Below are 27151 nucleotides of genomic sequence, written 5' to 3'. Positions count from 1 at the left end.
AGAGGTGGTTTGTGCGGCTGGCTGGGATTCAGGAATAGGAGTGAGGGGATTTGAGGAGTGTTGAAGCAAGGCAGAAATAGGGAGTGCATCAAATAAATTCAAATCATCATCAGAAGCAAGTGCAGACTTACTTGTATGTGCTGATGATCGAGTCACTCTGGCAGGAGTTCAGTCCTTCTGACTACTTCAGCAGCTGGTTCCACCCGAGTAGGCTTCACCACGATTCTGACCTTCTTCTGCTTCTTCTTTGGAGGACCATCCTCACTATCATCATCATCACCATCATCAGGCTTTCTCTTCGTCTTCTTGACCAGAGGGACATCAGAGTCTTCAGAGGATTCTTCCAGAACCATCTTCCTCTGAGCTTTCTTCTTTGGAGGAGAAGGAAACTCTGGAGCTGGCGGTAGTCTGCTGATGAAATCATCAAGGTCAATCTCGAATCCTTGAGCCCTGAGGTCTTCAACATAGCATCTGATGGCTTCAGGATGGTCTGCTTGAGTCCACAGAGGGTAGTCATTCAGAGGCATTCTTCTTCCTCTGATCTCAGAAGATGAGTCTTCATGAGCAGGAGCAATCTTCTTCTGGATTAAGCCCATCTTCTTCAAGGAGTTTGCAGTGAAGACATCACTGACAATTGTGCTCAAATCCTCTGTGCAACCAGCATCGATCAAATCTTGCACCAAGTTGCTTTCAATGAGAAAGTCTGAGAGCAGCCTCCCAAAAGGGATGTATTTGATTGCAGACTTGATGGAGGCGGTGGTGCGAGACTTCCGGATGCATTCCTTCAAGTAGGAGAACAGGAAGTAGGGAAGGCAGATCTTCTCCTTGTTTTGAATGAAGAACAGCATCGCCTTCTGGTTGAAGTTGATGTAGTCTGGGGAACTGCCCTTCGGTCTCTGATTGATGCAGTTGAGCAGGATCTTGTGCCAGATTCTGAGTTTGGGGTGAAGATCCATCACCTTGTAACTTGTCTTGCCCGGTTTGAAGGTGGTGTACAGGGCCTTGTTGACTCTGTCTTTGGTGATGGGTTTCAGCTTGGATTCCGTCAGTTGGAACCGATACCCATAAGCAGTTTCTGCTCCTAGCAGATTCACGAATGACTTCTCAGTGATAATGATCTTCCTGCCAAGAATGTGAGAGACCACCTGAGTGTCATCGCAGTCTGCGTGCTTCCAGAATTCCTTGACCAATTTCTCATACACCGGTCCTCGAAGTCGATTGAAATAGTTTCCCCAACCTTGAGCTTGGACTTCAGGACGAAGATCAAACCCATTTGCAGCCAGGTTGTCGAGGTTGAATCTCCATTCTGCCAGGACTTGGAGTTCCTCAGGGGCAAATACGCAGTGAACGGCACAGCCCCGTTCTGCAATAGGAACAATCTGCTCTTGAACTTGAACTTGTTCTTGTGCCGGGTTCTCAGAGCCCCTTTGACCCGTTGCCAAACCAACTTCCATGTGAGGGAACTGAGGTGCATCTGCAGTAGATCTTCTGGTTTGTCTCACCATTTTGAAGAGGTTGAAGGTTTGAGGTAGAAGATGAAGTTTGAAGGATGAAGAGAGATCAAAAGAGAAATCAAGAAAGAGGCGGTTTTGAAAAGCAGAGAGTGCGAGAGTGAAAACCGGAAGTGAACGAGAACGTGTGTGTATAGTGGGTTTTATCAAATAACCGTTGTTGATTCAAAAAGCACTTTAAGATCAACGGTTGAAAATTAAAGATAGATAGTAACAGTAAAATACACAATCACACACAGGAGATAAGCATATCAACACACAATCATAACAGACTGTCACACGGGCACAAGGAATTATGCATCAGAAATTCTGACACACGTGTTGTTGTCTCAGCTTCAGAGTCAGTACCAGTGGGCACACACACTCTGATTGAGTTACCTTCTGGACTAGACATCTTCTGATCAAGAAGTATCATAGTCAGAGGTTCTGATCCATCTTCACTCTGGACAAAAGTCCATGTTTAGATTTTTCAGAATAAAATTAAATCTATCCTCTGCTAAGGGCTTTGTAAAGATATCTGCCCATTGATGGTCAGTATCAACAAACTTCAGAAGAAGTACGCCCTTCTGCACATAATCTCTAATGAAGTGATACTTTACCTCAATGTGCTTTGCCCTTGAATGCAAGATAGGATTCTTGCTCAACGAGATTGCAGCAGTGTTATCACAATAAATTGGGATATTGCTCTCAAGGATCTGATAATCCTCCAGCTGATGTTTCATCCAGAGCATCTGAGTGCTGCATATTGCTGCTGAGATATATTTTGCCTCTGCAATTGATAGTGCAATGGTTGATTGCCTCTTGCTTGCCCATGAGACTAGATTGCTTCCCAGAAATTGACAATTTCCAGAAGTACTTTTTCTCTCTGTTCTATCTCCAGAATAATCAGCATCACAATAACCTGAAAGCTTATACTCTGATGTTTTCTTATACATCAAGCCAAGGTTAGTGGTGCCTTTCAGATACCTTAGGATCCTCTTAACAGCAGTTAAGTGGGTTTCCCTTGGATCTGATTGGAAACGAGCACATAAGTGAACACTAAATAATATGTCTGGCCTAGATGCAGTTAAGTATAGAAGTGAACCTATCATTCCACGATAGAGCTTCTGACATACTTTACCACTTTTATCTTCTTTCTCCAAAATGCATGTAGGATGCATTGGAGTCTTGGCCACTGTAGATTCCAGCATATTGAACTTCTTCAGAAGTTCTTTAGTGTACTTGCTCTGATGGATATATGTTCCTTCTGGTGTTTGATCAACTTGTATTCCCAGAAAGTACTTTAATTCTCCCATCATACTCATCTCAAATTCAGCCTGCATCATCTCAGAAAATTCTTTGCATAGAGATTGATTAGCAGAACCAAATATAATATCATCAACATAAATTTGCACAATTAAGATATCATCTTTATAAGTCTTGCAAAAAAGAGTTGTATCTACTTTACCCCTTACAAACTCATTCTCCAGAAGGAATGAGCTAAGTCTCTCATACCATGCTCTGGGAGCTTGCTTCAGACCGTAGAGTGATTTCTTCAATTTGAACACATGGTCTGGTTTCTTTTCATCTTCAAAACCTGGGGGTTGATGAACATAGACTTCCTCTGAGATATAACCATTTAGGAAGGCACTCTTTACGTCCATCTGATGTAGAACTATGTTGTGATTTACTGAGAAGGAGATCAACAGTCTAATTGCCTCCAGTCTTGCTACCGGAGCAAATGTTTCAGTGTAGTCTATTCCTTCCTGCTGGCTGTAGCCTTGAGCAACTAGCCTTGCCTTGTTTCTGACTACTTCTCCTTTCTCATTTAGCTTGTTTCTGAATACCCATTTCGTTCCAATAACATGGACACTCTCAGGCTTCTTCACTAAGCTCCAAACATCGTTCTTGGAGAATTGATTCAGTTCTTCTTCCATGGCCAGAATCCAATCCTTGTCCTGAAGAGCTTCATCTATGGACTTGGGTTCAATTAAGGACACCAATCCTTTCAGACTCAGCAAGGTCTCTTCAGAGGGTCTGAAGGCAGATCTAGTTCTGACTGGTTCATCTTTGTTGCCCAGAATCAATTCCTTAGGGTGAGCTGCAGTGATTCTGCTCTTCTTCAAAGTTTGTGAGTTAGAGGGACCAGCTTCTTCCTCTGGTTCATCTTCCTCTGGCTCAACTTCCTCTGGAGCTTTGCCTTTGTCAGAAACATTAATGCTTAAATCTGCAAACTTTTCAACTAGCTTTGACTGGTCAGAGTCAAGCTTATCATCAAATCTAACATGAATAGATTCTTCAATAGTCTTAGCATCAGTATTATAAAATCTAAAACCTTTAGATCTATCAGAATAACCAAGTAATAGACACTTAGAAGACTTAGCATCAAATTTATGCAATCTATCCTTAGTATTGAGAACATAACAAACACAGCCAAAAGAATGAAAATAAGAAATGTTGGGTTTTATGTTCTTCCACAATTCATAAGGAGTCTTATTCAGAATTGGTCTCACAGAGATTCTGTTCTGAATGTAACATGCTGTATTTACTGCCTCTGCCCAAAAGTGCTTAGCCATGCCAGTTTCTTGGAGCATGGTTCTAGCCATCTCCTGAAGAGTTCTGTTCTTCCTCTCAACAACACCATTTTGTTGAGGAGTTCTGGGACAAGAGAAATCATGTGCAATTCCATAGGAATCAAACAGACTCTCAAACTTGTCATTCTCAAACTCTCCACCATGGTCACTTCTGACACGCACAATCCTACAAGCCTTCTTGTTTTGCACTTGAGCAATGAAGGTAGAGAACACAGCATGAGACTCATCCTTGCGGGTTAGAAACTTTACCCATGTCCAGCGGCTATAGTCATCAACGATAACCATCCCATATCTCTTGCCACCTATAGACTCAGTTTTCACTGGTCCAAAAAGGTCGATATGCAGAAGTTCCAACGGCCTTGAGGTTGAGACAACATTCTTTGCCTTGAAAGGGACTTTTGTGAATTTGCCTTTCTGACATGCTTCACAAAGAGCGTCTGAAGCGAACTTCAGATTGGGTAAGCCCCTGACAAGGTTTAGCTTGCTCAGCTGAGAAATCTTTCTCATACTGGCATGCCCTAACCGTCTATGCCATACCCACTGCTCTTCATTAACAGACAGAAGGCACTTCACATTCTGAGCCTCCAACTCAGATAATCTGATCTTATAAATGTTGTTCTTCCTCTTGCTGTTAAACAGAACAGAGCCATCGATCTGACTTACAGCCCGGCAGGACTTTTGATTGAATATAACATCATAACCCTTGTCAGCTAATTGACTTATAGACAATAAGTTATGTGTTAAACCGTCTACCAATAAAACATTATCAATGCATGGACTACTATCTACACAAATAGTACCAGTACCAACAATTTTACCCTTTTCATTTCCTCCGAAGCCAACTTCGCCTCCAGGCTTAAGTTTCAGCTCTCGGAACATACGCTTTTCTCCCGTCATGTGACGCGAGCATCCACTGTCCAGATACCATGATTGGTGTTTCAGTGGAGCTATCAAGGATATCTGCAACATAGATGATCTTGTCCTTAGGTACCCACTTTCTGGGTCCTCTTTTGTTAGTTACCCCAGAGGTTCTGATCACCTTGGGTGTCTCAACATAATATTTTAAAGGAATATTTGCATGATATTTAGTCATAGAGAAAGATCCCTTTTTAAGAGGATGTTTAGCAACTTTAGCAGGTACAGGATCAGGCAATATGGTACCAGAGGGAACAAAGCATTCATACAAGGATTTAGCTTTAGACACAGAAGGCTCATTTCTAATTGGTTTAGAATAGCCAATGCCATGCATTCCATTTCTGCTTACGCCATAGATCATTGAAGCCATTAAGCTTCTATCCACGCTTTTAGCTAGGAATCTTTGAAAAGACTTTTCATACTTAGATTCATTTCTACAATCAGAGGCATCACAGGCAACAATTTCTTCTAACTTAGCAATCTGGTTCTTAAGCACAGAGTTAGAATTTACCAAAGCATGATTTTCATTTTTCAAATCAGAAATAATTTTCTCATGTTCAGAAGGAGTCTTAGAGACAGCAGATAAGTTCTTTTTCAACTTTTTATGCTTAGACAATAAAGAGTTATACTTATCCATGATATCAGACAAAGCATGTTTCAGTTCAGAGGTAGAGAAGGAAGCGAATACCTCATTTTCATCGTCTGAGTTAGGATCTCCTTCTGATTCTGAGTCAGAGTCAACAGCTTCCTTTGACTCTGCTCCTTTGTCTTTGACAATGGCCATGAGTCCTTGGACTTCACCATCAGAGTCAACATCCTCTGACTCTGATTCATCGAATGTCACCATCAGACTCTTCTTGGTCTTGAAGTGCTTCTTTGGCTTCTTGTCTTTCTTCAACTTTGGACAATCACTTTTGTAGTGCCCAGATTCTTTGCACTCAAAACATGTGACTTCCTTGATTGAAGACTTCTTCTGGCCTGAGGACTCATACTTGCCTTTTGCCTTTCCAGAGCCTTTGAACTTGCTCTGCCTGTGCTTCCAGATGCGGTTGAGTCTCTTGGAGATCAGAGTCAGCTCATCTTCATCAGAATCTTCTGATGCTTCTTCAGATTCTTCTTCTTCAGCTTGAAGAGCCTTTGACTTCTCAACCTTAGCCTTTTCAGATTTGGATTTCAAGGCTATGGACTTTTTCCTCAGATCTTGCATCTCTGAGCGTTTCAGCTCATGGCATTTCAAAATGCTGATGAGTTCTTCTAAACTCATATTCTCAACGTCTCTCGTGAGCTCTATTGAAGTCACCAAAGGCATCCAGCTTTCAGGAAGACACCTGATGACCCTTATGACATGATCTTTTGTTGTGTAGCTCTTGTTGAGAGGTCGTATGCCAGCTACAAGCAATTGAAATCTGGAGAACATTTCTTCAATGGACTCATTTGGCTCCATGATGAAGGATTCATACTTTTGGATCAAAGACAATGCCTTTGATTCTTTGACTTTCTTGTTTCCTTCATGAGACATCTTCAGAGAATCAAAAATGCCTTTAGCAAACTCACGATCTGTAATCTTCTGGTACTCCTCATAGGAAATAGCACTTAGAAGAATTGCTCTTGCTTTGTGATGTTGTGAGTACAGCTTCTTTTGTTCTGCAGTCATCTCTGACCTTGGGATCTTTTTGCCATCTGCATCAACTGGACGCTCATAGCCATCCACAATAATGTCCCAGAGATCTGCATCGAAACCCAGAAAGAAACTTTCCAGTCTATCTTTCCAATATTCGAACCTTTGACCATCGAACATAGGAGGCTTTGCATTGTAACCATCTCTTTGAGTTTCACTGGTGGTGGCAGCCATTGTTTTTCACACCGGCCCGGATCACTGAACACTGTTAGGTGTGGTAATCAGAACTTGCGCTCTGATACCAATTGAAGGTATGAAAAACGGTAGAAAGGGGGGGTTTGAATAACGTTTTCAGAACAAAACTTCCACCTTAAAGATTTTGACAAATATTTCGATAACTTAAGTGCTAAAGATAAGAGATAAAAAGGCACACAAGGATTTTATCCTGGTTCACTTGATAAATCACTCAAGCTACTCCAGTCCACCCGTTAAGGTGATTTCTTCCTTCTTAGAATGAAGGCAATCCACTAATCAGGTAAGAGTTACAACTGCACTTGAAACCTACAAGTGACTAACAATTACACTGACTTAGCTCACACTAAGATTCACTCTCTTAGTCTTCTCTAGGATCCGATCAATCTTGATCTCCTAAAGGCAAACTATACAACTGTATATGAAGTTCTTGTTTACAAAGAAATTGCTTCTAAAAAGCTTATAGTAAACACAATGAATTTCAGATGAAAGAAAGCTTAGAATATTTTGAATATGTCTTGCGCGTGTGTGTTGCTTCTTCTTAGTTTCTTCTAGCCGCTTCTTTCAATCTTCAGCCTTTATATATACTCCAAGGATTAGGGTTGAGCGTTGCATGGGAAATGCTACCGTTGGAGGGCAGTTCTGGAAAATCCAGCTTCTGCTGTGGCTGAGAACGTTAGGTAGGTCGTCAGGAAGGTACACTTGCTTTTGTACTTGGATAGCGACTTGACCTTTTAACCTAGGAGACTTCTGATCAGAGGAATACTTCATATTGGAACTTGTGAAGCCGGTTGATTAGAGTCAGAGGGAAAGCACAGATCCTCTGACCATTGTATCTTCTGATTCTGAACTCAGAGGGAAGAACATGGCCTTCAGAGTTTCTTGCTTCTGGACATCAGAGTTTCCACTATTCAGCTTCTGGATCTTCAGAGTCTTCTACACCATCAGAACATCTGAACCTTCAGTGTTTCTTGGTTATCAGAACTTCTGGATCTTCAGAGCTTCTAGCGACTGAGTCCACATCAGAGTTTGTATAGCTTCAGAACTTCTGAAGCTTTTCCACTGTTCATACTGAACATGGTGAATGCGAAAGCGTTGCTTGGGTTACCCTTTATACACAGTGCTTCTGATTTGTGTGAGATTGAGTTGAGGTCAGAGCCTGTAAATAGCACACTCAGAAAAACACGTTAGAGTACCACAATTGTTCATATCAAAAGGTTAACTTGTAATCATCAAAACATAGAGTTGTACTACTAGATCAAAACTTGATCTTACATCCTCTTCCTCCTCCTCCTCCTCCTCCTCAGTAGAACCCTCATCCTCTTCTTCACCAGAACTCTCCTCCTCTCCTTGACCAGAACCCTGTTCTGCATCAACCATATCATCATCTTCAGGTTCAGACTCCTGTACTTCTTCAGGTTCAGGCTCCTGTACTGCACTGGCAGCAGTCGTTGCACTACTTGCACGCCTTTTACGGGTTGCCTCGTCACGCCTTTTACGTTCTTCTTCTTTCTTTCGTAGGGCAGCGGCTTCACGAGCCTTACGTACCGATGCCGTGGGGGGGAATTCTCCCTTCGTTGGCCGGTGGCACACTCAAATTCTTTGTTCTTGCAATATCTGAACCAACATTGGAAACATAAGACTCAAAGCAGAACAAAAACATAGTATTGAAGCTTTGACAGATAAGGGTCTATGACGCACTCTCAGGGTGTGTCTGTGTCGCTCCTTAAGGGTGCGTATCAAGCGCACCCTTAAGGTGCGTGCATTCTGAACACGCACCTTCAAGATGCGACACAGACGCGTCTACAAGGTGCGATCAAAACCATAACAGAATGGGTCGGGTCGGGTCGCGTAACGAACCTGGGTTCCGGGAAGAATGTTGGGCTGTTGGCAGCAGAAGGTGGCGATGGGGGTGGCGGCGACTCCACACGGTTGCGGTGTAGTTGGCGATGGCGGCGGCCGGCGGAGGCAGCGAAGGATATGCGTGAGAGAGGGAGGGAGATTTTGAAAGAGAGAAATGTGTTTGGGGGAGGGGTTGGGGGGGGGGTTTCAGAAGTTTGAAAAAGTGGGAGAAGTGGGAGGGGAGGGAAAGTGGAAAGTTTTTTTCTAACAGGGGCATTTTGGACAATTTGCCAATTTTGAGGGGTCTGAATAGGGGTCGGGGGGGTCTGAATAACAATTCCCCTAATTAAGGTATGATCTCTAGTTTTACAATGGCTAGACTGCACTACATTGTTAGTAAAAGATCAAAAACATTTATCAAATACTCATGTCATATTATTAAGAATTAAACAGAAAACAGTAAACATACCTGACTTCATGATGTTAGAATAAGTGATGAGATTGTGAGTTATGATCTTCAACAGACTAATATTTTTCTCTATAGGTTTTCTTTCTTAATGGGAATAGAGGAGAAGAATGACTTATCAAATTAGCCTTAAGGACCAAACCATATATTGTTCTTTATAGAGCAATCTGAATCGAGACCCATGAACCATAATTAGGTTTACTATAAAATATTGCACATTGCAAAGCTCATACCAATGTAAGATGTTTATTGGGTTCTTAATTAGATCACTCAATTAGCCCAATACATATTATTATCTTAAGTTTAATTAGGTTGTTAAAAATAACCCAACAATTTCCCTCTGAAGTTATAAATTAATTCTAAAAACCATTATACTTGATAGCCTTAGGTGCGCACCAAACTTGCTAATTATAAAAAAATCTTATTTAATCACTGTGATCCATCTCCTATGCTAATATGAGACCAAAGTAATTTTCGTTACATTTATCATAACTAGACCATCAATGATCACTATATCAAATATATTCAATAACATAGATCAAGTATGGATATGGAACTGAATATTACATTCAATGTGATATTATTCGTGCCTATTTCCAATTGATCCCTTATTCTTACGTGAGATCAATCCTTGGTGTTTCAAACTAGATGTCAAGCCACAATTGAAAGATTAAACATTAAGAGTAATATAGTTAATAAAACCATCAACTTTATTCCTAAAAACTAATGATACATTAAGTAATATAATAGTGTAAATAAAACTACATATCATTAAATGAGACAACACCGACCCATATGAGTAGTATGCGCTCATAAAAGAGCTTAGGTGCAAACCTTAGTAACGGGTCCTGCATACTCTTAACCCTTTTTTTTAACAACTAGAAACTCAAAAATAGATATAGAAGTAGTAATTTTTTTATACAAAAATTGTAGAGCGATTTTCAAACTATCAAGTATAAAAAGTTAGAGAGATTATAAAAAGTACACTCCTAATTCATTTATAAGTAGGAGCGTCCGATGACCTATTTAATAAGGGTTGTCTGCCAATTAAAATTTTATTAAACCCTTACTTTAAATAGATATGAGAGTTGAATTCGAAAAATGTAACCTATTATTCTAATTTCTAAGCCAAGTTTGCAGATGTAGTAAATTTCATTCTCTATGAAAAGACAAATGTGAACGAGGTTAGTAGGGCAATTAATTAACACACATGATTGAGCTTATAATCCCCAAGCAATAAAAAAAGAGTTAAATACTAGTTGGTGTGGGTTATGATGGTCCAAAAGGGGACACTTTTTCCTATCATTCCTCTGTTTCCTCATCCCCATAGCTTCTTCATTTCTCTCACTCCCTCACTCTCTCGTGTCCATATTAATTTACACATTCTTCTTCTCTTCAAGTGAAGACAAAACCATTTGCTTCTTAGAACAACAACAACAACAAGAAATGGGAAAAGCATCGAAGTGGTTACGCGGGATTCTCGGTCTCAAGAAATCAGAACGCAGTTCAAGTTCAACTCCCAAGCCACCGAAAGAGAAACAACGACGATGGAGCTTCGTCAAATCATACAGAGAAGAACAACAACAACAACATAGCCACCCTCATTCTACCGGTAACTCTCCGGCCACGTTCCAAACGGAACACAGTGACAACAAGCACGCCATCGCAGTCGCTGCGGCCACGGCAGCGGCGGCGGAGGTGGCTGTTGCTGCCGCTCAAGCGGCTGCGGCTGTTGTGAGACTTACAAGCAGCAGCAACAACGTCAGGATCCGTGAAGAATGGGCGGCCGTTAAGATCCAAGCCGCTTTTCGAGGAAGCTTGGTTCGTTTCCATTAACAATTTCACTCCTTTCTTCTTCATCATTAGTTTTAATTACTTCTATCCTTGTCTGTGTGTTTGAATGCTTTTTTGTTCTCTCTGTTTTCTTATAATCCTGTTTTCTAGAAACTTAGTATACTAATAATCCTGTTTTCTATTCTGGTCAGTTTTTGGTTGTTGAAGAAGATGATTCCTATAGAATTATAGCCCAAAGATTTTATTACTATTATTTATTATCATTACTATATTATTCATGTTTATGTAACATATTTTCAATTTGGCCAATGTTGGTTATTTAATTAAAAGATGACATCTTCAGTGGGAAATCAAGCATATTTGACATTTTTCTAGTTTTCACACTGAAGGGGCCAACTTGTCTGTGCAAAGCTGATTGGGCATGGTTCAATGCTTCTTGTATCCTGTTCTATGAGATATTCTGTGCCCTTTTGGTTAAATAATGACATTGGACTTTAAGACTTTTGATTTTGTGGGGACAGATTGTGGGGATTTATTTCATGTTCCCTTTGGTGGGGTTGTAACAAAAAGATGGAATCATTTGATTTGCATTTTGCAATCTCTTGGGTTCATGGTGGAGCCTGCCTAGCCTCTTAATCTGATGGTTTAATTAATGCTGTGTGTTCTCTTTGTGGGGCAGCTGGTATTCTATTTTTGTCTTCTCTCTTATCTGAGTACACATAAGTTTTCAAAGGAGGGCAGGGTTTTTCTTTTTCCTTTTCATTTTAAGTAATTTTTCTTTATATTTGAGAATTTTAAAAATTAAGATGAATGAACTTAGACATGATGAATCTTTCTATCATTATCATTATCATTATTGAATATTGATTTGTTTCTATAAACATTTCATAGATTTTTTAAAAAATAATTATTTATCAACCCAAATTCCCAAACTTATCAAAGAAATGATGTCATACTAGGCCTCTCATATTCTAATCTCTGATGAGTGCCTGAATACAAAAGTTATTTAATTTGGCCCTTGGTAATTTTCATGGACATGATGCCATTTATCTGCACTCTAAAATCTCACTTTCATTCTGTGCTCTTCAATTTAACCAAACAAAAAATCTGTGCTCTTCAATGAATGAATGGAGAATTTTGTTCTTATCACAAGGAAACACCTGATTGGAACATAAAAGTTAGAACTCTTTCCTGTGGTGTCTTAATAGGTTGTTCTGTTGTGCCAATATATACGTGCATTCTTTATTTAATTGTGAATGGAAACTCGGTTAATTTTCACGTTCTTGAGAGAATTGATTCCGGAAGAAGCTACTAGTTTTGGTGGATAACAAGTGATTTCTAGGAATATCAGTGGATCTAAACATGCTGTCATACTGATAAATTGTTATTAAGAGAAAATCATTGCTTCAGTTCATTATTACCTTGCTGGCTATAGCTTTGAATTTAAAATGTTGCAGTCAAGGTATTCTTTTGCTCACTCACAATTTGATCAATTTGATATCAAAATTGATAGGCAAGGAAAGCACTGCGAGCATTGAAAGGGTTGGTGAAGCTCCAGGCACTGGTGAGAGGTCAAATTGAGAGGAAGAGGACAGCAGAGTGGCTTAAAACAATGCAAGCACTGTTGCGAGCACAGACACGAGCCACTGCAGGAAGGACCCTGCACACCTCATATTCAAGTGCAAAGCAGCCATCTACATGCCAACTCCATTCTTCTGTAAATTGCTTCTTTCATTTGTCTTTCTCCTTTTCAATGGTTTTTTTTTTTTTGGCCTACATAGTTGTTATTCTTTACTTGAAGCTCATTTCTAGTTTTATTGTCTTCAAACTTTGATATTCTTTACTTGAAGTTCGAAGTGGAAATATCTGTTTTGTTCATCAAAATGCTGATGCACCAATTTTTAAGTTGATACTAAATGGTTGAAATAATATCCAATATAATTTGGTTTTTAACTGTGAAGATTAAGAACCAGTGTATCATATCATATGAATTGGTTGATTGTGTTTGTGCATGTTTGGATACATGATGGAAAATGACGGTGAAGCCAAAATCACGGTGGACAGAAGCAACTACCCTTAGCTTTTGTGATTTGGGCACCATGATTTTGGATTCACCAATCATGTATCCAAACATGCACATAATATGTTTGGATCAGCTAAGCTTTTTCCCATGATTGATTTTGGCTTTGGAATCAAATTCTTGAATTTACCAAACATACACTAAATTTGTTAATTAAAATGCTGTTGTTGCAAATGTACTGTTCTTGATTTGATCATTTAATTTCCCAACAGGGTCCAGCAACACCAGAGAAATTTGAAAGCCCTGTCAAATCTAAGAGCACGAAACATGATCAGCAATCACCTGTACACAAGGTAAGATCATGGCAAGGTTCTTGCCATCTCTTAATCAATAGGGGTGATTTGAATGTATTGTCAACTTATGGAGGCATTTATTGATATCATTGCAGAGAAATGGCTCCAAATCCTGTGTCCTGCTTAGTGGCAATGAACAGGGCCAGTTAGATGAACAATCATGGAAAAAAGTAAGATCACTCGTAAGAACCTACGCCAGGAACGAAGAAAAGGGCGATAGGATGCTTGAAATTGATTCTGGAAAGCCCCACTTCACCTCAAAACGCCGAAACCTCTCTTACTCTAACAGTGAGCCTCTAGGCTCAGAACATTGTTACAGTAAGAGCTTAACCACCACAAAAAGTTCTGAACATAGTTCTTCTTGTGAAGTTCAGTCCCACAACAACAACAACCCACTAAAACCATACGAGGTTGATGAGACTCCATTCTGCACTGCCAGCAACAGTCCCCAATTTTTCTCTGCCACTTCCAAAGATGATGGCTGCAAAAGAAGTCCTTTTAGTACTCCTACAAAGAGTGATGGCTCGAGAAGCTACCTTCGTGGCTATTCCGACTACCCAGGTTACATGGCGTACACCGAGTCATCGAAGGCAAAGGCGAGGTCTCTCAGTGCCCCGAAACAAAGGCCTCAACAATACGAGAGGTCCTGTTCGTCTAGCAGGTACTCGCTCAATGGATTTGAGATGTCAAGATTGGCCGCACAGAAGACTTTGCAAGCAAGCTTTACCAGCAAAGCGTATCCAGGTTCCGGTCGTTTGGACAAGCTTGGAATGCCTGTGGGGTATAGATTCTGATGTTGAAGTTTCTGTTGAAAGGGTTTTGTTATCAGAGTCTGCCTTCACATCTGATCTTGCTAACATCACTTAGCATTAGAAATCTGTAACCAAGTTCAGAGCACACTGCCAAGACTTAAAATGACTTGATGTTCTAGGACTTAACTTCTCATCTAGTTCTTTAAATCCTTGCACTGTTATCTATATCGGTTGCATAGGAATCTTATTGCTTGGATATTTTGATGATCTATTAAAAAGTAAATCATTTTCATATGAGTATCTTAATTACTGATTAGTTTGTTGGAATGTTAAAAGTGGATCATTTTTATAGCCTTGAAGTCTGAGGCATTTGTTTATCATTATTTAACATGGACCTTGCACACTCTATGTATGAATTGTGACTTTTATGGTAAGATGTGAAGGCATTTTGACATTGGCTGAATTTAGTGTCTCATTTTTTTTTCTGACTAATTAAGTTATGTATCATATAGTCTTACATAATTGGTTGTTAAGTGACATGACATAATTTGATTGATGATACAAGAAAAACAGATGTCAAATAATGAGTAATTTTACAACATATTGCATCTAACAAAAACTTCAATTCTGCTCTCAGAGATCTTCTAGACTACTAGAGCATTTTTTAAAAGATGAATTTTAAATCTTTTATTTTTGAGTTAAAAAATTACGCTGTAAAATTATTTTTTTGAGATTATATATTATTCAATATCCAAACAAAATATTTTAGATTCAGTTATTTAAAATCCTCTCAGTTACAAATCGTTCAATAATTTAGAGATCGGATATATTTATCCAAATGCAGTGGCGCGCACAAAAATCATACATTTAACTATTATTGTATTAATTGACCAAAAATAAAAACTATTGTTGTATTAAATACAATTATTTTATGATCCATTACAACAAGGTTTCGTGGTGTAGTTGGTTATCACGTCAGTCTAACACACTGAAGGTCTCCGGTTCGAACCCGGGCGAAGCCATCGTTTTGAAAAATTAATTTGTCATGTTTTCAAATTGTCTATTGAAAAAAATAAATTGGAGATGCAGGGGATCGAACCCTGTACCTCTCGCATGCAAAGCGAGCGCTCTACCATTTGAGCTACATCCCCTTAATGAACAAATCATAACACTAATATCTGAAGTCTGTTAAGTAGCAATTACATCAAGCCAACAGGGAACATATAGCTCGTACACAAGAGGCCAAGAGCAATACATAATAATAAAATTGCACAATACATAGCATGTCTCCTTACAAAATCACAACTGACCTGTTTTGCTATGTCACTGGCTTTTTTGCCTTAGTCTGGGCTTTCTATCTATCTTCAGAATGTAATTTGGGTGTTGCATTTACCCTATGTTGCACGGATACTCCAAAAATAGCATAACCCTTAAATGTAAATTGAGACTAGAATTATAACATTGAAAATTATAAATTCAATTACAACATTTTATAATACTATTGTAATTAAACATTATATTCTTACCAATTATAAATAAAAAGATCTATTATAACAATAGTAGAAGTTTAAGGATTGATTAGAACAAAATAAAAGTTCGTAGTACCTATTTGCAAAAGATATATATAAAATTTAGGGTGGTTAGATACACTTTACCTAAATTATTTGTTCAGGTAAATGCTATGTTGCATGGATACGGGTACGGTACCGGTACCAGGTACTGATACGGGTACGGGGTACGATAATTTTTGAAAAACCAAGGTACGGGTACGCCAGTTATATATATATTTATTTAAATATATATATATATATATATATATATATAAATATATATATATATATATATATAAATAGAAATAAAATGTTTTCTACCACAATATTATTAATTAAAAATATCAAATCTCCTAATGGTCAATACTCATATGAAAGACCAACATAAAAACAATCACAACCTAATGAAAATCATCAAAATAATATGTAACACCTAAACATATATCTTCAAACACATACCGCCAGAGATAATATTAAAGTTCATCGTGTCTATTTGCATAAGACACAAAGTTCAAGGTGATTATAATACTATTTTCCCAATAATTTATAAATATAAAATAGTTACGCAATAATTTATATCTTCACAAAAAATTTAACTTGAACAAATAATTAGATTTACTAATTAATTTAGGCTTAATGCATCAGAAGGCCCCTGCAATTGTAAAGGAAATCAATTCCAGGGCCTGAAATTTTTTTGCATCAAATTGGGTCCCTAAGAATTTTTTTTTTAATTCAATTAAGGCCAAATGCGGCCAGACCTCAATTTTGTCCTAGTCATCAATTACACGTGGCTTTTATAATTTTTTTTTAATTAAAAAAATTAAAAAATAATAAATTTTAATTCCAACTCAATTATTTAATCAGAAAAAAATTTAAAAACCTAATTAATTATTATTCATTTTTTTCTTTTCCAACTCATATCATTAATTGTACCAAAAAAACTCATATCATTAACAAAAAATCCAACCCAAAATATATGCATCTTCAACTAAACTTGAACCCAGGAAATAAATCATCTTCCTCAACCCCGTCGTAACCAAGAACTTAAATTACAGAGAAAAACTGGCAAGAACATAACAACCCAGCAACATCACCCAATTTCCGCACAACATCAACCCAAACATTAAAATCAAATAACCCTACAATTTACAGAGGAAGGATCGGGCTCCAATCAAATAAACTATTAAACAATCACTAAATTAAACAATCACGTATACCCTTTGCAATCTAAACGGGTTGAAGAGAAAAAAATTGAAACATGATCAACATATAACCTCTGCAAGCTGGAATGTAAACGGGTCCAACAAGAAATCACCACCACCACCACCGTGCTTGCAATAAATCACCACCACCACCAGCAATGTAAACGCGTTAAGATGAAGAAAGCATATGGAACAAGACCCAGTTGTACCCTAACCCAGATCAAGCAAGATCGAGGCCAAGCGAACACGAAACGAACCAAATGAACGAACTCAGATCGAGATATCCTCACCACTTGCGAACCCAGATCGAGACGAGGATGAAGGGATCGAGAGGGAGAGAGCGAGAACCAGACACGATGGGGATTGAGAGTGTGACGGCGATGACGACGAGCCAAGATTCCTCCTTCCACAGCAACGGCGACGCTGGGCTAGATCGAGAAGTAGGATGAAGGAGTGGTGGTGGTACGACGCTATTCTTGTTGTCTCCGGCGCCAACGGCCCTATGCCTCAGACAAAATATCACATCCTCTTGGTGAAACATGTCGGTGTCCCTAGCATGGTGGTGTTCCTCAACAAGTAGGACCAGATCGATGACGAGGAGCTTCTGCAACTCGTTGAAGACGACGTGTTGGGGAGAAAGATTAGATTAGGGATTAGTAGTAACCAGGAATGTTTTTATTAAGATTAGGGATTAATAATGATTAGATTAGGTTTTTTTATTAAGATTAGGGCTTATTAGTGATTATTAGATTAGGTTTTTATTTAGATTAGGGATTATATTAAGTTTTTATTTTTAATTTATGCTTTAATATATGAGTTGGAATTAAAAATTTAAGTTTTAGAATTTTTCAATTAATTTTTTTTTTAAAAGTCACGTGGAAAAGTTGAGTAGGTTAAAATTGAAGCCACATCACCGTCTAGGAGCCTTTGTCCTTAATTGAATAAAAATAAATTCTAGGGACCCAATTTGATGCGAAAATTTTTCAGGCCCTAGAATTGATTCCCTTTACAATTTCAGAGGTCTTTTGATGTATTAAGCCATTAATTTATTTGAAAAATTATAAAATAAAAGTAATTAACTTTTACTTTTGTGCAAAAAATTAAGAATTTATAAATTAATAAAAAAAACATATACTGCTGTATTAAACGTATGAAAAAAAAATAGTTTATAAATTATAAATATTTCTCACTAAAAATAATTATACAAAAATTATGTAAATTATAACTATTCTTCTATCAACTTAAATGCTAAAAAATCTTCACGTGAGAATTTTATTTTCGTACGATGTTTAACATTTTATATTTCAAAACTAAACATAACATGAATAATTATTTCAGTCTTAAGTTTCATGCACTTACGATTACGCTAATTGTGTATTATAAATCCTCTTTTGAATTTTAACTCTAATCATAACCAAAGCTTTGTTTGAGTACATTTTTATTCATCAGTCTCATATATCAATAATTCATAGTTACAATATAATTCATTTTTTATCACAACAACAAAGCAAACCAGAATGGTCACCACATGAACCCCCAGAATACCCTTTACTAATACATTGCTCGTTGCATTTGGCATCCCCAGAAGTGCAAAATCCTAAGCAATTGGGGAACAAATTGGGGAACTTCAAGCCTGTTGTTGGACCTGCAGTAAGAACAAAGTTTACAAATTTATGCATAAGTATACGTTAATAATAATATCGTGAGATTTTATATTAACAACACAAGATTCTACTAAAAATAACTTTTGGTGTACTTAAAAATATACATTCATAAATAGATAAAAGTAAACAATTCATACATGAAAACTTATTACAAACCTTACTTTTGTATAGCACTATAGACTAAGAAGTAATAACACAAATATTGTTTTCTAATTTGCTTGTTGATTTAATTTATGGTAAAAATATGACGTAATAGTGGAAAATTACTACATCCTTTTTACCTGAACATAGAACTAAAGCAATTACAAAAATCACGAGTGGCAGAGGTTGGCATACACGAAAAGCCATTTTTATGAGTATTTCACTTCAAACTTTGAAATTTTCTATGAAATGAATGCTACCAATGTTTTCTTATATACTATTTCTTTGACAAGAAGTCAAAAAACCAAATTTTTAAAGAATCAACTCATAAATTAATGCACTAAAATATTTAATTATTAATAATTTTAATTACTATTTTTCTATTTTTTCCTACTTTATTTTAGTTTGACTATATTAATATTAATTGTGCTGATATGATATTAATATTAATTAATTGTGAATTCAAGTCTAATTGATATATAGTGCATACATATTTTAAAATAGATATAATAATAATTAATGTAAAAAAATGGTGACAAATGAGGGAATAACATTAACTTGGTGGTTAGGATATGATAGTGTAATTATTTTATCTTGTTGTAATATGATGTTTGTTGTGTCAGCATGATAGGATAACTCAATCATGTTCCTTATCTAATCATGTATAAAACTTTATCATGAAGGGGGAGATGGGCTTGAAACGTATCCTGAAGGATATGATATCAGATTTCTATTCTTTTGTATTACTCTAACTTATCCGGAAGGATATGATAACTCAATTATGTTCCTTATCTAATCATGTATAAAACTTTATCATGAAGGGGGAGATGAGTTGGAAACTTATCTTGAAGGATATGATAGCCGTTTTCTATTCTTTTGTATTATTCTAACCCCTAATTAAATTATTTCAATATTTATATTTTCTTATAATTTGTAATATATTAATTCATAAACGTAAAAATATTAATTTTAATAATATAATAATTTTGTAATTTTTTTAAAAGACTGTAATTATCTTCTTTAAAGTAATAATTTTGTAATTATCAATTTTAGTTAATGTTGCAATAAAAAATATTATGTAATTGCTCATATAAATTTAATTAAAAAATATCTAACTTTTTTTTTTGAAATGAAAAATATATGGATTAATTTACTCTTATCATCTTATATTAATTACTTAAAACTATTTCTGTACCTATATAATTAAATATTGACTAATTAAAAAAAATTAATAGTATTTTTAAAACTTAATTAATTTTCTTATTTGTCACTTGCTACTATTAAATTAAATTAATTGGTTTCTTATATATTTTTAACTTAAATAGACTAATTACTAAAAAAAATTAATTCATGAAATTAAATTTGAAATAAATTTGATAAAATTATAATTTTTTTTTAAATTAAGAATTTGAAACATTAATATAAATATTTAATATATTTATATATTAAAATGATAAAAATAATAATTAATCTTTTTATAATTCTAATTAATATTTTTCTAGTCCACTAATAATAGCTCAAGTGATAAGCGTTATGAGACATATGAGTTGGGTGGCGGAGGTCCAATGTTTAATCACCAAAGGGTGCAATTTATAGTGGGAGGTGGAAAACGAGGACGGGGTTAAAAATACAACCGTTGCAGGGATTTAGGATGTGGGATAGTGGCGAGATGCAAACAAGCAAATAGTATTTTTCAGTATTGAAAACTATGTGTTAACTAACTGAAATAAGGAAATACATCAAAAGATATCTAAATAATCGCCTAAATGAGAATTATATTATGTACTCAAATGCTTGTAATTCAACCACCAAGTGCATAGATGTACACGGGGATTATTCTAGTTTAAGTAGAGGTATCGGGTTCAAATCCCTATAAATACAACTGTGTAGCCGTTAAATATTTAGTAGGAAGAGTTTTGTTACTCATGACGGTCTCAGCCGGCTCTAAATTGCAAGAGCAAATAAATAAAATTAAAAATGCTTACAATTCAGTATCCATATCTTCCAAAATCCCTATCTACCTATTTTGCCGTGTAAGTGGCCTTTTCTTCTTTTTTGTCAAACATTGGGCTTTCTATTTAGGTATCTTCAGACTACAAACGGGGTATTCATGTTTTTGTTTTTTAGGGTCCATGGGTATTCATGGCTATCACAGTAAAACAGAGCACTAGGACAAGCATTTCTGGACTTCATAAATTGGAACCAGAGCTTTCTATGACATCCAATCCAAATAGATGTAACAGAGTGGTAAACAGTAAGTGCAGAACAAGAATCTGAATGCATTTAGGACTTGTCAGAAACCACTCATGAACAGAGGAAGCTTTGTTTTTCCACATTGACCTCTTTGCGTTTCACACTAATATGAGTTAGACTGAAGCTCAAATTGCCCGGTAACCTTTGATAATATCAGTAACTAGCACTTCAACGAATACTAATATATTCTTCAACAAAATGAAGGTGATAGAAATGAAGGTGATAGACAATATTAAGACAACACGCAAAACATTACGCCTTCCCCTTCCTTCCATTGTCAAAACTAAAAACCACATTCAAGCAACCTTGTACTGCTCAATAGCTCTGAATGTCTTGAGATTTGAGAAGTTGATTCGTTAAAAATCAGAAAATGACATTCACAACTAAATATACAGATAAAATATTTCAGAAAATGAGCCTACCTAAACATAACATATTTAGAGAAGTTGAAGCATTACTGTATATCTTCTGGTTATCAGAACAGCAGAACATTCTCAGTATCAGAAAAGGGAAGAACAGATATATATATATATATATATATATATCTTAGTTGCACTTGGACTAACTCATGCAGCTTTAGCAGTTTCACGAACTAGAAAAAGCTTAGCCAATAGGCCACACAGCTGAAGATAAGAACCAACTCCATCACATATTCTCATATGAGCAAATCCAGTTTCCTGTAATTTGACAATAACCATGTCTATCACATACTTCGTTAAAAAATAAATACAAATTTGGCCAACAGATAATCATTTACCTTCATGAATTCTAGTTTCATGTACTCTGCCATATCATAATTCTTTATTATACGAAAGAGTGTGGTGATGATATCTGTGGGAGAATATCCTAAGTCATACAGTTGTTTGAGCCCCGTACAAGCCTCATCAAAATTCCCTTCAATCACATTGCGCACCATATTCTTCACATGCAGTGGATGCGGCTGATCACAAACCTAGAAACCAACCACGATTTTAACGAAAGCGATGGTTGTGACAAATACAAAATGTAAATCAGAGATGATTCAAACCTTAAAAACATTTGCTTGGTTGACAAACTGGAACCCGCTGTATGTTGCTTGCAAGTTATTCAATGCCTGCCTCATATCACCATCAGCAGTGAAGATGATGGCCTCAAGTCCTTCAGGAACATAGGGAACCTTCACCAATAACACAGTTCAATCATGCATTTCCTCAATATTAGCCAAATAGATTGCAAGTTTGCAACTATAAACAGTTAAAATAACTTATGGGTATAACTAGTTCACCTTGCCACTGACAAGAACCTTTAAAAAAATTCTATGATAAAGGAACCCATATCAGTGGAAACCTCGTGCATTAGTCACCCTTTTAAAGACTAAAATGAGAAACCCAGGAATTTATACAGAACGCAATAATCTTCATACAATATTTAGTTGCCAACTTGCCATATATTACCTGCACATCTATATAACAGACCTGGTAACATCACCATTCCACTGTATCAAATAGAAGCAACATAACCAGGCTAGCCAGTGATCACATTTTAGAATATCTAGTTTTAAGCTTAAAAGGAGTAAAATGGCAATTGACAAATGTTACAAAACATCTTGAACTAATGCCTTTACTTAAAAAGACATTTGCAAACCTCTTCATATAGATAAGCTATTGCTAGCTAGCCACTTAGGGCCCAACACCCAAATCATGAGGACCATATCATTCATGAGTTCCTTCAAGATATCAAATATCCTGAAATCCCTCAAAGGTCATAAGGCCACCAAGTTTTTGGCAATGGGAAAAATCAAGATGTAAAAATGTTACCTTCAGTTCAAGAATTTTCAAATCAGTATATCGCATATCATCTAAAAACATGAAACAGGTCGAGTCCAACTAATGCCATTTTTAAGGTCCTGTATATTGCTAATTAGTATATAATTTTCAATTTCAAGAAAGCAAGAGGACAGGAAAGGAGTAAAACTCCTTGAATGCCCTTCTTTTTATTTGACATAGGGTAGTAAAAATTACTATAGTTCTAATCAGCAAACCTCCAAAATTCCTTAATCACTTTCTTCCTCATATAAAGAATAAACATCGGACAACATAAGGAGAAAATTTCCCAGTGAGGGAAGAATATAAGTGATGATGTAAGAGAAAGACCAAAAAAGAAGAGTAAAAGTTAAAAGTTAGGAAGTTAATGCAAACAATCAGAAGATAATATAGTACTGATTACTGAATATGAAAGAGGCACATGATATTAATATGAAGACTGTGAAGCAATACTATCTTTTCGGTTGCCAGCTATAGAACATGAACAAAGATACGGACACTGGACATGACATGGACATTTTTACGCACCGACACACGTGTGATGTATAAAAAAGGACACAAGGACACCACGTATCTGTGTGTGTGTGTTAAGGTAATCTTAAGCACCCACACATGACTGTATGGTAAAGATTAACTATTATCACTTATCATGTGCACACTTGATATGCCTCCTGTATGAGTATATATCTATGTAGACCGTAGGGTGAGCATAAGAAGAAGTGACATTCCTAAATAAAGTGTCATGTGACCCAGTGAGCGCTTTTTCAAGTTTTAACCATTTTCATAGCTGTTTGAAAACAACATGAAATTTGTCGATAACAATTGTGTCATTTGAGTGTCATGCCTTATTTGATAGTTGTCTAAGTGTCTAAGGTATCCTTCAGGTGCTGGTTAAATGTCCAGGCTGATAAAACTAGTTTTTAATGAACACTTGATAAGGAGTGTACAACGCATGTCATAAGTGTGTCGTACTAGTGTTAGTACACTCTGAAATCTCAAGAAGGAGAAATGTCTGAGCTTCATAGGTTGCTGGGAATAAAACTACAGATAAATTCAGCCCAAATTAAGAGCTCTCCCTTTCGTTGTCAATGAAAGAATAATAATAGTGGGTAGTAATTGTAAATATCAGTCTAAAGTCATACAGTAACGGGCCATGCAATTTTAACTGAAACAATTTCAACCAAGACAGACAATCAAACAGAAATAATATTAGACTTATACTATACCAAGCTTCAGCTCTAAGATGAATGAAAGACAAAATAGAATTTCAAGGTACCTTCTCAGCTTTAACCACAATCATGAGGCGACCAAGTATCTCATGATCAGATAATCGCGAAAACCGCACAATGGCACATCTACTCTGAATCGGCTCAATAATCTTAGCCGATGTGTTACAAGCAAGAGCGAAACGAGTAGTATTGGAATATATCTCAATTGTTCTTCTCAAGGCTTGCTGTGCTCCGGTTGTCATGCTAAATACAAAAAGTAAAAATGATACAGAATCAAAATGCCATAGAAAACAACAGCAGCAGGCAATAATCACCACAACACAGCATGAATTGGATGAAATTACCATGAAAAAAAGTGAAAAAAAACTCTCACCTGTCAGCTTCATCCAGTATAACTATCTTGTGTCGGCCCGGAGGCAGCGTTACTTTCTTTTGAGCAAACATCTTGATCTTGTTCCTCACAACATCTATTCCTCTACAACAAAAACAAAAATTGGAATATAAAATTGAGCTAGGTTAACATTAAATTGATAAAACAAATTCTATAAAATCAAAAAGTTTTTATTAAATTGAGCTAGGTTAACAATTAGAAAGGGGAAAAAACAAAAACTGACAGAGAATGGTAAAATGAACCAACCTATCATCTGATGCATTGAGTTCAAGAACTGCTTCTTTGCAATTGGGACCGAGAAGCTCATGTGCGAGGGCGAGAATGCTGGTGGTTTTGCCGGTGCCGGGAGGACCCTGAAAATGGCAGAGAAGAAGCAAAATTGAAACAATGGGAATGCTGAAGGGTCAGTGAAGAAAGGATGAGAGAGAGAGAGAGGGGGATTACGGAGAGAATGAGGTTGGGCATGTTGCCGTCGCGAGCGATGACTTGGAGGCGAGAGACGGCGTCTTGGTTGCCGACGATGTCGGCGACCTTGGAGGGTCGGTACTTCTCCACCCATGGGACGTCGTAGCCGACGGTGGTGTTGGTGGTGGTTGACGATGAGGATGCCATGGATTCAGTTCAGTTCCGGCAATGAACAGTGAAGCAAAACCCTATATGCCCAAACCAAAACCACTTCAAACTTGGAGGGAATTTGTCCCGCTGCCTTGATTTATACCTTCACCACTTTTATTATAGGCATAAATATTTTTTCTTTTTCTCATTTCTCATTTCCTATTTCATTTGATTTTTTTTATATTGAAAAGATAAACTACAATTACCCATGGTTGATCAAAAGTTCGATCGTTGGCATGATTGTTGGATGTGAATGCTTGAGTAAATGATCAAGGTCCTTCGAGTCAGCACCACATCGACGACAAACCGCATTTGTGCTAAGATGACATCGAAGTCTGTGAGCATTCACGGGAAGTGCATTTGGCAAATAAGTTAAAAAGCAAACCTTCCCAGGAGCACATGTCTACCAAATTAACTTCCAAATTATGAAAGTATGTCTATCATCCTTAACCAACCACTCATATGTTGAAGCAACAACGTACCTGCCATCCATTCTACCTTTTCACATAACACAATCCTCTCCTTGTTATAACAACAACGCCTCCACCCTTTTTTTCTTCCTTAAAATGGGACGAAAGAAGAGTATGCAACTTTAGACAAATCCCACACCCTCACTCCATAAATCAGCAACATGTGACTCAGTATCAGATATATGAACCAAAGGAATGCAGTTACAAATTTTGCTCGTACCTACCCGGACAACATACTAAAAGGAGGAAGAGTCGTCTCCTAAGCTAGCATCATGCCTATTTGCAATTGCAATTGCAATTGCTTTCTTGCCCTTCAGAATTCCCTGCCTAATATAAGAACATCTTGATTTATAATTAGCTTCAAGAACAAAGTCCTCCCCCAAATATTTTATGGGATAGCACCTGAACCCAAACTTTATCATTCTCAAAATAATATGTGATACTTTCAAACACACAGATATATAAGAGCAAGTGTACTCTATGGCAAACATAATATAGAAGTAAGTCTCACTTATCGAACCTAAAGGACTGACATGAATGCCTAACTTTAGAGGAGAATCTATATATCTAAGTAAAGCACACTTGAACCATTACATTAAATACATTAGTAAATATTGCATGTATTATAATGCATTAAGTAATAAAAATTTTATCTTTGTAATAAATATATTAAATAATAAGATTAAAAAATGAAAAAAAAATTATATTATCAAAAGCTATTCAACTACCTACATTAAATATTCACAAAAATACCTATATTAAATAATAATAGTTATAATTTAAAAAATAATTTGAGTTGACAAATATTAAGAATTAAAATTAATTAATTATAAATAATATTTATAATTAATTAATTAAGATAAAATAGAATTAAAATTAATAAATATTAGTTATTAAGTAATTATTGATAGTTAAAATTCTCATAGAGTAATTTTTCTATTTAACTACATATATGATGATAAATAAATTAAAAACTAAGTTAATTAAATTATGAGATATATATATTAAATATGTTATGCATGTCATGTTAGTTATAAAAAATAATAGAATAATTAAATTAAATTTATTTGTCAAAATAGTTTAATTTTAAAAAATTTGGTCGATAATGGTTATAATTTTGATTTAAAATATGTTTTCTAATAATATCTAATATGATTTTATAACTTCCTCTGAGGTTTATCATTGTTGCACTCATCTACAATAAACTAAAATGTAGTATGAAATGAAGTATTAAATAAACTTCCTAAAGGAAATTATATTTGATATAACTACAATATTTCTTCATTGATAAAAAAATAACAATCATTCTTAACAACCTTTCGTTTGCACCTAATTATGGTACACGAGTTTAAGAATCTTTTTAACTAAGTTCCTATAATTTATTTGTGTTAACCAGATGTATCATCTACTGAAGGAATCATGTTCTACTCAAGTGTATCATAAAGTGCATTCCTTAAGGAAGGAATCTCAAAGATCCAAATAGTTAATTTTAAAAATTGTAATAGACATTCATTAGGTTGAACGATTTGTTATTTCAAATTGTCTTATGAGGTTTTATAATTCTTTACTTTCTATAAAACTATAAAAATTTATCGAATAAGTTGAACATATAATCACCAAATAAGTTGAAAATTATTTTTATTAAAGAAACATAAAATATAAAATATGTGCTTTAATATACTAAAAAATTAACCCAAGAGGGGTAGCTCAGTTGGCAACGCAGGCTGAGTGTGAGTGA

The 27151-nt window shown here is 36.1% G+C and overlaps 3 protein-coding genes and 2 non-coding genes across 5 annotated transcripts; 2 read left to right on the top strand and 3 right to left on the bottom strand.

The window, feature by feature from the left end:
* The first annotated feature begins 10449 nt into the window (after positions 1 to 10449).
* LOC130715498 (protein IQ-DOMAIN 22-like) lies at positions 10450 to 14388 on the top strand. Its single transcript, XM_057565607.1, has 4 exons — positions 10450 to 10998; positions 12485 to 12688; positions 13264 to 13344; positions 13440 to 14388. The coding sequence occupies exons 1-4, from the start codon at positions 10624 to 10626 to the stop codon at positions 14136 to 14138; spliced, it is 1359 nt and encodes a 452-aa protein (XP_057421590.1). The 5' UTR covers positions 10450 to 10623; the 3' UTR covers positions 14139 to 14388.
* A 656-nt stretch (positions 14389 to 15044) lies between these two features.
* Positions 15045 to 15118, top strand: TRNAV-AAC (transfer RNA valine (anticodon AAC)). The gene has a single exon. It is a non-coding gene; the product is annotated as a tRNA-Val (tRNA).
* A 56-nt stretch (positions 15119 to 15174) lies between these two features.
* On the bottom strand, positions 15175 to 15247 carry TRNAA-UGC (transfer RNA alanine (anticodon UGC)). Its single transcript has one exon. It is a non-coding gene; the product is annotated as a tRNA-Ala (tRNA).
* Positions 15248 to 18278: 3031 nt separating this feature from the next.
* Positions 18279 to 18878, bottom strand: LOC130710865 (uncharacterized). Its single transcript, XM_057560250.1, has 2 exons — positions 18794 to 18878; positions 18279 to 18493 (listed from the first exon to the last, which is right to left on the bottom strand). The coding sequence occupies exons 1-2, from the start codon at positions 18858 to 18860 to the stop codon at positions 18333 to 18335; spliced, it is 228 nt and encodes a 75-aa protein (XP_057416233.1). The 5' UTR covers positions 18861 to 18878; the 3' UTR covers positions 18279 to 18332.
* Positions 18879 to 21067: 2189 nt separating this feature from the next.
* Positions 21068 to 25043, bottom strand: LOC130715305 (replication factor C subunit 2). The gene is made up of 7 exons (XM_057565385.1): positions 24773 to 25043; positions 24575 to 24681; positions 24311 to 24412; positions 23985 to 24180; positions 21934 to 22062; positions 21664 to 21858; positions 21068 to 21583 (listed from the first exon to the last, which is right to left on the bottom strand). Exons 1-7 carry the CDS (start codon positions 24938 to 24940, stop codon positions 21473 to 21475), a joined length of 1008 nt encoding a protein of 335 aa, XP_057421368.1. The 5' UTR covers positions 24941 to 25043; the 3' UTR covers positions 21068 to 21472.
* Between the last annotated feature and the right edge of the window lie 2108 nt (positions 25044 to 27151).

This window comes from Lotus japonicus, chromosome 4 (assembly GCF_012489685.1).
Source record: "Lotus japonicus ecotype B-129 chromosome 4, LjGifu_v1.2".
NCBI classification, from domain to species: domain Eukaryota; kingdom Viridiplantae; phylum Streptophyta; class Magnoliopsida; order Fabales; family Fabaceae; genus Lotus; species Lotus japonicus.
The sequence above is the reverse complement of the archived record's forward strand: the minus strand, read 5'-3'. Positions and strand labels throughout refer to the sequence as shown.

What these genes read in the sequence shown, in the direction of transcription:
- LOC130715498 (XM_057565607.1), top strand. Translation starts at nt 10,624, where the DNA reads ATGGGAAAAGCATCGAAGTGGTTACGCGGGATTCTCGGTCTCAAGAAA. An exon ending in CATGCCAACTCCATTCTTCT is followed by an intron (nt 12,689 to 13,263) that starts GTAAATTGCTTC and finishes ATTTCCCAACAG; the next exon opens with GGTCCAGCAACACCAGAGAA. An exon ending in AGCAATCACCTGTACACAAG is followed by an intron (nt 13,345 to 13,439) that starts GTAAGATCATGG and finishes ATATCATTGCAG; the next exon opens with AGAAATGGCTCCAAATCCTG.
- LOC130710865 (XM_057560250.1), bottom strand. Translation starts at nt 18,860, where the DNA reads ATGGCTTTTCGTGTATGCCAACCTCTGCCACTCGTGATTTTTGTAATT. An exon ending in TGCTTTAGTTCTATGTTCAG is followed by an intron (nt 18,494 to 18,793) that starts GTAAAAAGGATG and finishes TTCTTACTGCAG; the next exon opens with GTCCAACAACAGGCTTGAAG.
- LOC130715305 (XM_057565385.1), bottom strand. Translation starts at nt 24,940, where the DNA reads ATGGCATCCTCATCGTCAACCACCACCAACACCACCGTCGGCTACGAC. An exon ending in TGCCCAACCTCATTCTCTCC is followed by an intron (nt 24,682 to 24,772) that starts GTAATCCCCCTC and finishes TGCCATTTTCAG; the next exon opens with GGTCCTCCCGGCACCGGCAA. An exon ending in TTGTGGTTAAAGCTGAGAAG is followed by an intron (nt 22,063 to 23,984) that starts GTACCTTGAAAT and finishes TTATTGGTGAAG; the next exon opens with GTTCCCTATGTTCCTGAAGG.